Here is a 14,615-nt window from a genome sequence, read left to right as displayed (position 1 = left end):
CACGTGTTGATCATTTTGAAAGCAGAAAAACTGCAGAGGTGACAGCTGCAGCTGTTTCTGGCTCATAACAGGTGACCTCGCTGGAGGAAAACTTAACCAATCAGTGCTTCTACTGGGACGAGAGAAGGAGGACTGAGTTAGACAGTGCAACGCTGCAGCTCAGTTTCTATAGAACAGATGATGTTTAGCTCTGTTTGCAGTCTTTATGCTAAGCTAGGCTAACCACAGCCAGACTCTTAGCTAACCAGAACACTCAAGTCAAAGACAGTCCTCTATAGGGGCTCTGCTGCTGCTGGCTGATGTGTCCAATCAGAAAGGAGGATGCTGGGAAGTGGCTTCTGGTGATGTCACTGATAGTTATAGAACGGGATTATTGATCTGAAAAGATGTAAAGAATCTAAAAGGAAGCTATGTAGAGCGCCCCCTGTGGAACTGGAGGGTCAGCTCTCTGCTGCAGAAATTCTCTGAGCTTCATTTTTTCAGATAAACTGGGACCTATGGTTTGGCCTGTGGTGTCTTTAAACGTGTGCCAGCAGGAACCCAGCGCCTGTAAACAAACTGGAGCAGACAAAGCTAAGTTTAGGACCAAGGACTCCAGGTCAGACGTATGGACTCTGGTGGAATCTGCAGCCTGAAGTTCAGGCGGCTTGAGACAGAAGGACACTCCTGCCACGCCTCCCCCCCTTCTAGAGTCAGTGTGGTGTCAGCAGGCGATCTGTAAATCTGGTGGGACGTCCTGGGCACCACCCCCCCACCACGATGAAAAAGATCTCTGCTGATCACTTGAACGCTGGCAGAGACGCGCTGAACACTCAGCTAGACAGATTTAGCAGCAGCCAGGCGAGCAGCAGAGCCTCGGCGTCTTAGTCAAACACCTCCTGGATAACAGAGCTTCACAACATGGAGATTACAGCAGAAGAACAGAGCGAGAGCGACGCCGCATCACCCAACTTAGCATACCAAGGCGCTCACCAGGCCATGAGGGACCGCTGGAAGGAGACGGACGACACCATGTGCCGCCACAGCATGTCCTTCCACCTGCACCACACGCTCCGCAGCGAGTTCTTTGCCAGCTACCTGTACCTGGTGGAGAAGATTCCTCTGGGTAAGACAAACCAGGCCAGAGATTTACAAGCTTCTCATGACCTCTGACCTCTTTAAGTTTCAGGCAGAGGTGCATCTGCTGGGCAGTGTGTTGCACTGCATTGTGCTCAGTGAAGCTCTGAATGTACCTGCAGAACACAGCTGCATGTGAACCCTCCCTGTTTCTGTGTAGGGACGATCAGAACAGCCTTTGTGCTGTATGTGGCATCATGTAGAGAGGCTTATGATGGTGATGAACACACAACATGTTTAAGTTGTGTACTGTTGTGTAGTAAGGAGAAGACAGAGGCTGCCTAAGATGTAGGGCAGCGGGTCACTTCCATCTTTGGACAATGCTCAGCAGTAACAACGTTTGTGGGATTCATGATAACACAGAATGTTTTAATGCTAAAGATTTACAGCGCAGTCGTTGGAACAGGGTTAACGCAATAAAGACTGCTGCTCTCTACTACACACAAACACATGGAGGTGGTTCCTCCTTAAACAGCGGTCTGCTCCATCACTACAGAGGAACATTCACTCTGACTCGGTGTGGCTTTCTGTGCTGCTGTTGGATGTGTGGATGTTGATCTCCATCTGACAGGTGTCCACATGTTCACCTGTTCAGACACGGAGCAGACTGGCGCCTCACAGGTTAATATGCTGGGTTCATGAGACCACCACCGTCTCCTTTCAGTGTGCTAAGCTAGGCTACGTACGTCACTAACAGATATCACAATATACAGAGATGTGCATGCAGTGATGCACAAAGGGTTAACATAACAACAGATAAAAGTCAATGATGGAATCTTGAACACATCACACACAGTGACTGCACTGCTGACATCATTGATCACAGTGGTGCTAAAGCTAAGCTAACCGCCTCCAGCCTCCTCCCTCCTTTGTTCAGTTCACGACCTCGTAACATCTCTGTGGTCTGAGTGACACCTGATCCGATCAGAAACAGGAGCTCCTGACCCGGTGGCCAATCTGACTCCAAGCTCCTTACTTTACTTTCTCACCACTAACATGATACAGGGCCCATTAATGGCATGGCATGTCCGGGATGAGAGCCCTAACTCATGTCAGTCAGCACCGAACACGCCCTGTGGGCAGATTATTTACAGCCTCACACACACACACACACACACACACACACACACAGACAGCTTTATGTCTTCATACAGGAACAGTCATCTTAATCCAATGGAAAACAACACAGGAGGTCAAAGGTCAGCCTCTGAGGAGCCGGTCTGCTCTGAAGGTGCGAGATAGACGGACTCCATGTTGGCACCAGACTGATGCTTCCCTGGCAGGCGCCGTCCACCCCCCCCTTGCTCTATACTTATACTCTCTGCGGAAACTGCTCCCGCCTCTTGTTGGCCGTCCAGGTGCTTTCAGCCCCGTCCTGATGCTCCGCGCTCAGAGGACAGAGTCCAGCTGGAAATAACTCTGACCCCGTCCCCTTCTTAACGTTTCACTCTGGTGTCATGAATTCTGCCACTAGAGACCCTTGACAAGAGGACAGACATACTCCCCCCAATGACCACTGTCGAAACGTGTCATTTAAGCCTTTGGACATGTTGCAATCATTCTGCAGGATTTAGTTCAGCTGAGCAGTGAAAAGCTGGATCACACACTCTGACACAACAATATCTGCTGTCCTGGACCTGAGTCCACCTCTGCGTTGTCTTACAGCAGTTGGACGGGGCTCCTTCTTATTTACAGTCCTCTGGTAATCAAATTATCGCTCCGCATTTACAATCAGATCCCTGCTGAGCAGTCTGTGTCATAGAAACTCAGCTATTAATTCATCTTCAGAGGATGAGCTGCAGGTTTTGACACGTTCTGTCACAGGTCCAGCCGTGAGCCACCAAAACAGTCCTGACAGCAAACACTGTAAACAAAGCACTGACGAACACGAGGAATATTTGATGTGAGGTGAACTGTCCCTTTAACTGTGTGTGTGTCCTCACAGTGAAGCTGTTTCCTGTCACCTGTGAGTACATCAAAGGAGAGAAACAGTTCTACTACAGAGCCCAGAAGTTCTACGAGGACGTCCCGGCCTCGGAGGAGGGCATGATGGGAGACTTTGTGGAGATTTCTAATGTGGATCTGGAAGGTTCCCGTCAGTTCCTGAAGAGGTTTGTGGTGAGTCTGACAGGGTCTGTGTAGGTGACACCTGAGACGCTCGGCTATGCCTCCTGTCTGCGGCTGCACTGATTTACAGCGCCGAGGCCGAGTGTACAGTACATGTCAGCGTCTATTTGTGGGCAGGAATTCATCATCATCATCATCATCCTCACTGTACAATAAAAAACGCGCCGGGTTTCATGTGGGTCCAGGCCTCCCAGCACTTTCCAATAGTAGCAGCGACATGATGCCGGCCTCATAAACACCCAACAGAGCAGCAGGCTGCACCAGCAGCTGCTAATCACCCGGAGCTTTAGCTGCTTCTAACAGCACTCACATTATAAGCATCCAAAGGGGACGTATCATATACACCCAGATATGCCTCTGCACATGTTGGAGGTTTTTTTAGCTGTTGGGATGGTCAGAATGCTAATTAAGGGAACAGGTTTGGCCCACAAGTCAGTCAGAGGATCAGTTATACAGCCGCTCTAATTATAGACCAAACTACAGAGTCCGGTGTAAACACAACACAGCCAGATGTAACACAGTGTGTCACCTGCATCGACATCAGTCAGCTTAGGAATCAACTTCAGGGATTGTCCTCGGCCACACATCGCCGCCTCCTCTGGCTGTGAGCAGCTCCTGCTTGAATCCAGCGTCACCATCAGAAGAAAGTGCGGCAGGACAAGATTTAGACAGAGCGACATCCACACGCAGCAATATGGCAGTAATTCACAGAAACCAGGAAGCGTCCTGTAACGGAGCTCCTCAGGGGCCCCCTCCTTTCATACAATCACATACTGGGGCCCCTGATGTGGAGGGGTTGCAGTGAGGTCAGAATACCAAATGAAAAGGAAGAAAAACCCAGTGAGGTGACTTTCTGTTCCCTGGTGGTGAAGTTCGCTGCCTGGCTGCCCGGAGGAACTGAGGTCGACTTGTTTGTGCTGTCGGTACTTCTGAGCAGAGAGGCCTGACATCTGGCAGCACAGAGAATAAAGTATAGACCTCTGTGTGACTTATAGATATGGTAATAACACACTGCAGGGAAAATGACAAAATGTCCATTCTGCATTCTCTGAAACCAAAACTAAACTCTGATTTTCTGGGTTTCTTCAAACAATGGAGGCACTTTTCCTCCAGATGAGTCTCCTGAATGTTCCCCTGTTCCCTCTTTTCACCGCCAGGGCCCCGGGAAGGCCGGCACGCAGTGTGCTCTGGACTGTGGCTCCGGGATCGGCAGGGTGTCCAAAGGCGTCCTCCTTCCTGTGTTTGAGAAGATGGAGCTGGCGGACATGATGGAGCACTTCCTGCTGCACGCACACGAGGAGTACCTGGGCGACGACGCCGACCGCATCGAGACCTACTACTGCTTCAACCTGCAGGAGTTCACGCCTCCCAAGAACAAGTACGACGTCATCTGGATGCAGTGGGTGGCGTGTGAGTATGACAACTGGACAATCCCCTCATTACACTGACATGTGTGGGCGTCAGGTGAACTCCAGTTAGCATCCGAACGCTCACAGTCCACAGGTGTGTAACTGGACCACAGTCAGATTGAAGCAACTCAAACCCTCAGGTCTGCATGGACACACAAATCCTGTTGTTCATCTCAGTCACTTCAGGCGGTGGTCCTAAATTTATCCGGTTTGTGTTCATGAAACATGATGAACAATCAAGCCAGAATCACCAACATGTGGGGTCAAACTTGTAATGAAGCTTTAGGCAGCTAGCTGTTCTGGTCTGGTGACGGATTTGTCAATCAGCAACAGGAGTTTGCATGAAACATTATTAACTAACATTAGGGAGCTAGCCGGCTACCATTAGCTGGCTAGCTAAAAGATAAAGTATGGGAAACGTGTAATTTGCAGTTGGTTGTTTCCTTCTCCAGGCCACCTGACAGACAAGGACCTGACGAACTTCCTGTTTCGCTGTAAGAAGAGTCTGCGTCCAAACGGCGTCATCATCATAAAGGACAATATGGCGCGGCAGGGATGCAAGCTAGACCCCATCGACAGCAGCATCAGCCGCCACCTGGACATCATGAAGGTGATCATCGCCAAGGCGGGCCTGGAGATCCTGGCCATCGAGAAACAGGAGGGCTTCCCCGAGGTCATCATGCCCGTCTGGATGATCGCTATGAAGTAGAAGTGGCGTTTCAGAGAGAAGGAGAATCCAAGCGTAAGCTCAGTCCGTGTTATTCCAGCTCTAAGATTTGTGATCATGTCCCTGAAAAGTACAACAACACAGCACGAAATCTTCTCAGAAGATAAATCTGACGCAGCAGTGCAGACGGCGTGACGGCACCCAAGGCGACTTTTTTCCCCCGCTCTGCACTGAAGTGAAATAAAGCTTTCAGCGGGACATTAAACTTCCACAGAAGCACTTCTGTGTGTGTCCGCAAACCCGACTGGATTTACTGTGGGCCCACCACCTCCAGGTCTTCTGTGGAGATGACATCAAAGATCGTCAGCGTGTGTTCCTGCCTGAAACCACCAGGACCTTTGGAACAGCATGTGGCTTCTGATTTACTGCTGGGCTCCTCCTCTCTGTGAATCATCTCTATCAAAGAGCAGCATGTCAACAATGTTAGATTGGATGTAAAAACAGCACACACATGTAATCTGTGTCTGCATATGTTCAAAACATCTGAGCGGAGGCTTTTATTTTGACGCCTGGTGTGCACATACAAACGAAGAAAGCTGGATGCTGGGCGTTAGGGAGGGTCACACGCCACGTTATTCTGAAACTATCAACACACGTTCAGGTCTGCAGCTCTGACCTGCTGCAGTTCCCCCCTGTGGCCACTAGAGGCTGGCTCCCAAAGTGAGTCGATCCTCGCCGGCCTCCATGTTTACATCATATCAAAAGATCAGAGCATGATTACAGGTGGAGAGTGACGTTTAGTCTCAGATTGCAAACTGCCTCCTTACACCACCAGCTCCACCTGCGCTGCACCTCTGTATTTGAATTAATCAGGAGTTAGGTGGAGTCAAGATTGAAATTGTACATTTAGGAGAAATAAACTCACAAATTTACTTTAAAATGTATTGAAATGTAAATGTTATGACTTGATAATCTCAGAGAATAACCACATCAAAGTATCTGATATTTTCTTCTCATATATTTTTCAGTTTAATCTCAGTACCTGTCAGATTATGGCTGCCTCCATGGTCGCCTGCCTCCACATGTGATATGCAGTTACAGGATTATATGCTGCACATTAACAGAAGTTATCATGTAGGCACCGGGTGGGCGTGGTCTGGGTGTCACTGTGTAGCTCCGCTGCATGTAGCGTGTGCTCAGGTGTAAATATTATGTTCATGTGTTTGTATGTGTTTTATACTTTTGCCTGTAATATTGCATTTTTCTGCTTAAACCCATTTCAGGATAAACGTCACTGTGTGTGTGTCTTTAAACCCTCACGGAGCAGCATATGGATGCAGTCTCATGACTTTTCATATATGATGTTGTTCTAAACGAAGGCTAATAGGATTAAAGATGGGTAATCACTGCTGGCTGTTATAATCACGGCCGGAGCACGAACACGGCCCAGTTTCCTCTGAGTATTCTGCAGCCACACCTGACAGCGAGCGGCTCAGAGCCCCTCGGATGGCAACTCTCCTAAGTATTATTACTGTTATTATTTTCTCTGCTAACAGTAGAAGCAGCACATTGTTCTGGGTTAATGGCTTTCAGCTGGGCCCCTGAGGTGGACGTGGGGGCTGATTACTTCCTGCTTTTGACAGACAGTGCCTGTTTTCATATCTGCGCTGGCTTCATTTCAGGCCTGTCAGATGCTGTCTGTGTAAAACACATCCAGGAGTCGCCTCCACTCTCTCTCTCTTCAGCGTTTGCGTGTGTAAGCGCTCGACGGGTCGGCGTGGAGTCGCTCCTCCCTGAGCGCTTCATGAAAGGATAGCTTGTCAGAGAGCAGGCTGGCACAGGAGCATCAAAGCGTGGCGGGCGCGATGGCGTGAGATGCTGTTTCTCTGCGGCCTTTAAAGATGTGAATAGACCAAACATATTTTCCACATCCCGCATGAATTAAAGATCAAAATGCCCCAAAGTTAAACTTGTAGGTGTTTTTTTTCTCTCCCAGAAAATAGCAGCCAAATGTGCTGTCACCTTTTCAGGAGTGGTTAGCATCGCTGACAGTCAGAGCGATCATTTCTAATACTGCTCAATGTCCTCGGCAGCAGTTTGAATACATTAGCAGCAGTAACGCTAATTTGTCCCGTCACATCAGCACTGCAGAGCTCTGAGCCGGAGTCCAGGCGGAGTGTCTGACACACAGTGACCAGCGCAAGCTGCCGGGGGCGGCTCACCGTCCAAATGTGAGCGGCGCTGTCTGATGGTCCACAGCAGATTCTTGGTCCAAACTTATCACATATAGACAGTCCAGCGTCCTGTCAACAGAGGTGGTACGAGCACCGTGACAAAGCTGGAAAAGGCCAGATTGTGGTGGTGGTTCAGGACAAAAACTCCTTAGATGCAGACGATCATGTGTATAAAGGTGGCTGGAGCGGCGCTGCTGTGTCTTTCAGCCTTTGTGGTTTCATCCAAACAGGAAACCTACTGGGTTAGGGTCAGAAAGAGGCCGTAAAGCTCTTTGAGAACATGTTTTGCATCTGTCCTGCAGCTACACAACACAGCAGGGTTGAAGATATATAACACCAATGGCGTCGATTTGCTTTTGACATTGGTGGGGACCTAAGATTCCAACAACGCACTCGCCGCCTCGCATGTGTTCCGGCGCTGCTAACCAGCACGTGACAGCAGGGACAGGGCAGGAGGATATCTATTGGTAGGAGGCCAGAAAAGAACGGAATTGAACCCTTCCTGCACCCAATGAGAATCTGTTTTTTTGTGTGTCACCTCCGTCCATGCTAAAACTACACCCTTGACTAACCCTTACATTCCACTTTCTTTGTGCTAACGAGACAGACAAGCCTCCACACTCACACCTACAGCCAATTCAGAGTCCTCAATTAACCATTAACATGCCCGCTTTGGTAAGTGGGAGGAAGAAGTACTCCATAAAATGCTCCCAGCCAGATCCGACCCTTGCTGCGAGGTGACAGTGCTAACACTGTCACTCCAGCTTGTTTTTAGTGTTATTAATCTGCAGAGGCTGTCGTGCAGACTGCAATAACCGCTGTGGTCTCTAGGGGCTGCTAACGGGGCTCTGACCTCTCGGCGTGGTGCTCACACTGCAGCTTCCTCCCTCCCGTGGAGATAGTAAACACCCCCAGGAAGCCTGAGCGTCCATCCTGAACAGAGCGAGTCTGTGCAGAGAAACCTCCGTCAGCGCGTCTCTGGATGGTTTCTACAGGACAGAGTGAGCCTAACCTCCACCCCCCGGGAGGATTCAGGCTGCAGGAATGTGTTTTCTCTTCATCTCCAGTTCTCATCGTAAATCATGTCATGAAAAAAAACCGACCTGGTGATGTTTGGGCTGCTTTTTAACTCTCAGCGTGTCGCTGAGGGTCTCCTCAGCTGAGCGCGCACAGATTAGTTACACTTTTTATAGGCCGGGCCCTGAACATGCAATATTTCATCCAGCGATGTGGCTTTGGATCAGGTGCTGCTGACTGGGTCTAATCTGCGCACCGAACAAACGATGACAGCTGACTAAACTGTGTTTAATGGAAAAGAAAAACTGCCCTTCCTGCTGAGCAGCGCTTGACGGAAAGCATTGCTCACAACAACAAATATGGAGAAAGGAACTCCCATCTGGAGTGATTCAGTGTGACTGTGACAGAGCGATGCAGGGTCAGTGTGTTCTTGGCTCCAAGAGAAGTGCTCAGGCCTGGAGGCCTGGACTGGTGCAACACTTCTGCAAATGATGTCTAAATATACAACCTCTATACTTTCTATTAGAGGACAGGAAGTTAATCCATCCTCCGGTTGCCAGGGTAACAGGGTAACAACAGTCCTGCCATCTTGACTGAAAGGAACTGTGCTCGGTCTCTTTGTGTGACTCCATGATGTTTACACCTGGTTAGGACCACGCACTACAGCATCCATCCATTCCCCGACCCGTCACAGCTCCTCCCAGCTGCTCCTGTGCCAGCCATGGGCTGCATATGGCCGTGATGTTACGCCTCTAAAGGGCCCAGAGTGGCTTCCTAACCAGGGGCCTGAGGCGCCTCAGCAGGTGGTGCAGTGGGCGGAGCCTCTGCAGAATCCAGTGCACACACAGAAGACTAAACTGTCTGTCAGGGTCTGTTAAACTGACCTCTGCGTTACTTCAGCTGCGTCCTGTCGCCTGGCACCGACAGACTCCTTGTAAACAAACTTGTGTGAGTGTGTGGTAATTGTACGCGTATGCATTAATTCAGAGTAATTTGGTACAACAAACACCTCATTTCATTGCTCTGTCTGAGGTTTAAGAGCAGCGCCACCCAATTACATTTACCCACAATACACGCTGCCACCCCGCCCCTCCTCCGTGTTGCCGTGGTAGCGTGTTGTCTGACAACATGTGGAGCCGTTCTCGGGGCCCGCCGCTCTCGGTGCCCTTGGAAGCTCTGTCCTTCATGCTGGTTTCAATTCCATAACCTTTCAGATCACGGCGTAATGACTGCAAATGGCTCGCACATGCACATTATGCCCCGGCCAATCATTTTCCACCGAGCCAATTTACTCCCATGATTAAATCTTTTTTCCTACGTGAGTCAGAGCAGAGAGCCGGCGAGCTGTGGAGAGCGCTGTGTGTCTTCAGGGAGTCAAGTGTGTGTGTCAAACGTGTGTGTGGGGAGTCAAGTGTGTGTGTGTGTGTGCTGGGTATCAGCAGTGGGAGAAACTCTCTGCAACTTGATATTTGAATCTTGGATTCCTTCTTCCTTTAGGACGTCGTGCACACTCCTCCTTCTACCTTTTTAATTTTTGGAATCTTGTTCAGAAACCATCACAGTGTCATCTGGTGGAAGAGTTGAACGTGACTTCACACCTGCAGCGAGACTCTAAAACACATTCAAACCTGAATGCCTGGTACTTCCACACATACCGGTGTGTATCCCTGTGTATCTCTGCCTGTGTGTGTTGTTGTGTGTGTGAGTGACATGTGATGTATTCATGAGGAGGAGGACAGAGAAACAGGCCCCGCCGCTGGAGCCATTAACTGCTCCAGTAAATCTGCTGGGACCCGAGCGAGCCGGCCCTTCAGCGGCAGGTATTTCCTGTCTCTTGATGTTGGGAGGCAGAGCTCATTTTTAGCCGGTAGGGGTTTAGCCTTCATAATAAGTTGTAGTTTGATGCCAACAGTTTATTATTCAGTTTCATGTCGAGGAGCCCAGTGTGTGTGTGAGTGTGTGTGCTTGCTTTGTGTAATTGGGTCATTTTGTAAAACTCAATTTTTAAAAACCAATTATTCCTGCAATGCATCTACAGAATAAAGTGGTCACTGTAAATCACAACACTCACGCACAGCTGCACTGATTGGCCGTTTATATAATAACTGAATATGAATAATGCTCCAAAGCTACTACTTCTACTTCTTGGTTTCCTGTCAGCAGCTCAACAAACAAACCTTTAAGAAAGTGAGAGTCAGATATTTGTCTCCCTGAAATGAAGCTGAACCCGAGAGTCCTCTGCTGCTCAGAATCCTTTGTGACCCTGGAGGTGACCTCAGAGCTCCTCAGAAAGAGCTGAGCACAGATACAGCGGCTGTTATGAAAGTAAAAGCTGAAACAGACTCCGGTGGTAACCGTACCCGAGCTTACTGTTTGACCGATACGACTAAATTGGGACCAAATCAAAGTTCAAACTAAGCGAGGAGGTAACATCATTACCTTTGAAGTGAAGTGGTGATGGAATCACACATTAACAGGCGCCTCTACCGCTGCCCTTAACTGTCATGTTATAACTCTCACGGCCACCAGGGGTCGCTTGTCAGATAAACACAAACAGGTCCTTTCAGACTTCAGAACAAAAAATCCTGCTGTTGTTGTTTTGTGTTGATGGTTCTAATATAATCACTGACGCACAGACGGAGGAAGAGGCCGTGAGGGGCTCCGCAGCATCTTTAGGCTTCGTGTGTGTGTGTGTGTGTGTGTGTGTGTGTGTGTGTGTGTTTCTCAAAGCGTTGTGTTTGAGGAAAACAGGATGTGAGCTTTAAAGACCACACTGGAGGAGTTTATGATGGAGGGAGACATTGTTCAGTCGTGTTCCTGGCCTTGTATACAAGGGGAACATTGAAACACTCCGGTGGTTAAGATGTGAGGGGGAAATTTATTGGACTCACATGGGCGACGTTTTTAGTCAAACCTAATAGTAATTTAGCCGTCACATGGGCCAACTGCTGCAGGGAGGAGAGCTAGCAGTCAGCTCAGGCCCGGTGCTAATTGTGAAGCTAATCATCAAAGTGTTTTCACAAATATTCAGAGTGAGCAGGAAATTCCTTCCTGCAGCAGCAACTCAAAGGTTTATTTGTTTGTTTGTTTCATTTGTTATATGAAAGAAAAAAATCAGTGCTAGTAAAGCAGGTCATAAAAAACCCACACGCCTCAGTAAATGAGAGGAGGGAAGCCATATTTACTGCCACCATGGCAACAGATATCACACGTTTCTGCTCAAACTCCCACAATTCCATGCTCCGGGCTTCAAGCTGCTTGTGTTCCAGCAGTGACCGTTGGTTTATAAAGACGTTTTCTGCTCGCCAATGATCCTCTACAGAGATTTCTTACTTTGTCCTGGTTGGTTGGAATTAGCTTGTGCTGGACAGTGATTGACGGGTGGTTCATCCAATCAGCTGCAGAGTATTCGTGGCGTCATGCCTGTTCTTTACAGCTGTGATGTGGAAAAAAACCTCTGACAGGGGGACAGACTTCTTCTACATGACCATCAGCACGTGCAGCAGCAACATGTTAGCATAAAGTCATCGAGGCACCATTTAATCCCACAAATTCTAAATATTCCTCTCAGACAGGAACCTTAGTGAAATATAGGAGGTGAGCCGTGCTGGTAGGTTTGTGTCATCGTCATAAATCGAGTGTTGCTGCAGGTCGGTGGATGCCGGAGCAGCGGCGCTGCATCTGTCACACTTACAGGCTCAATCACCGCTGTATTTATGGTGTGAGGAAATCCAGCTCCATGTGTACAAGAGCCAGGACGCAAACCTGGACCTGATGTGATCCTGACCTGAGATGGCATCTTAAAAAACCTGTGTGAAATCCACCACTAACCCGTCACCCCCTCTGAAGTGCACAGTGGGGGGTGGGTGGAGCAGCGGCGGAGCGATTCTACTAATTTGAAGCAAGTTGGGAGATTTTATGAACTAAGCTGTGAAATATGACTTTAATAATGGCTGCAAATGGCAGCGGCGGCGTCTGGGAGGGAGAGGGATATGGCGAGAATAAAAAGTGTGGAAAATAAAGAATTCCTACACTGGGATCAACACCAGCTCACCGCCACCTCCCTCCGCCTCCACGGCCGCCACCCTGGCGAAGCCGGCCAGCTAATGAAATGTGAAAATACTTGTGGGCGCGGCGGCCGTGGGCTCAGCGAAATCCAGCTCCATAAACTGACGATTAAATCACTGCGTTCTGAAGACACTCTGCTTCGCCCCAGCCTGGAAGAAGAGGAGCAGACGGAGACACCCGCCGTCTGCCGGGAGGTTTAACGGGTACCGTGGTGCAGTTTAATGGGGCGCTGCGGCACCACCCGGGCTTCACTCCTGACCTGCGGTCGGAGTTTTAAAACCACCATGTTGATGTTTTTATAGCTTTTTCTGCTATATTTAGAAACAGTGCGAAACAAACTGAAAATAATGATTGTGCAGAGTTGTACTAACAAGCGTTTAATCAAGTGGGCCTGCTTTCCTGTTTGGAGCCGGAGCGCTGCAGTAATGTGGGGCATTTATCAACATTACAGCAGACACCTCCCTGACAACATGGAAAGCACATGTTGGGAAAGTCCCTGTTTGAGTTCAGCCTCATGATCCTCCTCTTCCTGTGGACAGGATCACTGTGTGTGTGTGTCTGTGTGTGTGTACACAAACACACCGTGCCTGCCACATTTGGTTCTGGACAGAAAACACACATTTCCCTCGGAGAACTTCAACGACCGCACTGCGCCAATCCACCGAGCGGTCCTGGGAAAGAGTTAAGGGATGTTGTTCATTGTCACATGACATTAGGAGCCCCGATAGAAACTCTCCTCCTCCCCCTCCTCCTGCTGGCCGCCTCCCTCCCTCCCCCATACCCCCCAGCCCCGCACATCTTGCCTGCAGATGTGGCGAAACCGCAAACACTTCAAAGTGCCTCCCTTCAGACCAACAGCGTACCCTGACGCCAACTGTAAATGTCCTGGACACAGTGCATGGAAAATATTAAACCCCCTAACTCGCAGTGAAGAGCCGGGCTGAGCTGGGCTGAACCGGGCCGGCGGGCGGGCAGGGGGGAGGGGAGGGGCGCAGACATCTGAAGAGGCCTCCTAAAAACACTTAATGACTCATCATTCTGCTGAACAACAACACCGGAGAGTCATCTCTGCACAGGAACGCCGCCGCCGCGTCTGCTGCCCACTCATCGCCGCGTCACGCCGTTACCTGGCATCAGGTGCAGGGATGTCATCAAAACATCTCCGGCGTGCGTCAGAGGGGAAGAAGAGGGGATGAACGCTCGTCTGGCTGCTTCTGGAGGAAAAAAGGTCTCAAAGCCTCAGTCGGCTCCGCTCAGATAATGATGTAATTGACTTGGGGCCCCAAAGAGCTCCATCACACCCCCCCCCCAAAAAACACGTCTTTGTAAAGTTCTTATTTTAGTCATTACTCTGATTGGCTGTGATGATATTTCACACAGCAGTTTACTTGTAGAGACACAGCTTTAGATCATCAGAAGTCCAATTTAACGCAGTTACTTTCACCAGTGATTAAGGTCCAACGACGAGAGTCCCCCAAAACTGGAAAAGGGATTTCACCATGAAACCAACCAACAAACTGCAGTTCCTACAGCGTCCACCAGAGGCTGACTCCAACAGTGAGTCAATAACTGTCGAAAGTTTTGGTGTTGTACACATTCAGTACGTGGGCCGTTAAGGACCGTTAAGGAGACTGCTTCATCACACTGACTGAGTCTGTCTCTCCTGCTCTGGCAGCTGCTCCTGAGGGTTAAGTGTTCTAATATCTCATAACACACACTGTCATCTGTCTGTTGTTCCGTCCAGGCCTGGCTGGATGTCTTTCTGTTGGCTGTGTCACTAACGAGAGTGTGAGCTCCCATGAACACAGCAGCCACAGCACGCCATCTTAGCCTCGCCAACCCAGATGAGGCTAAGATGGCGTCCGGAGTCACCACGGAGCTGTTCAGGAAAGCAGAAGGTGGTGGATCTTTGAGCGCTCAGCTGTAGCACACAGCCAGGGTCCTGGTTTCAACCAGTCCTGGACCATCGCAGTGTTA

The 14,615-nt window shown here is 49.5% G+C and overlaps 1 protein-coding gene across 1 annotated transcript; it reads left to right on the top strand.

Annotated features, from left to right (window-relative positions):
* The first annotated feature begins 487 nt into the window (after window positions 1-487).
* LOC114434558 (alpha N-terminal protein methyltransferase 1B-like) lies at window positions 488-5,381 on the top strand. Its single transcript, XM_028403874.1, has 4 exons — window positions 488-1,105; window positions 3,062-3,234; window positions 4,401-4,653; window positions 5,105-5,381. The coding sequence occupies exons 1-4, from the start codon at window positions 901-903 to the stop codon at window positions 5,359-5,361; spliced, it is 888 nt and encodes a 295-aa protein (XP_028259675.1). The 5' UTR covers window positions 488-900; the 3' UTR covers window positions 5,362-5,381.
* The last annotated feature ends 9,234 nt before the right edge of the window (window positions 5,382-14,615 follow it).

This window comes from Parambassis ranga, chromosome 4 (assembly GCF_900634625.1).
Source record: "Parambassis ranga chromosome 4, fParRan2.1, whole genome shotgun sequence".
Taxonomy (NCBI): Eukaryota; Metazoa; Chordata; class Actinopteri; family Ambassidae; genus Parambassis; species Parambassis ranga.
Note: the sequence above shows the minus strand (reverse complement) of the source record. Positions and strands in the feature narration are given on the sequence as shown.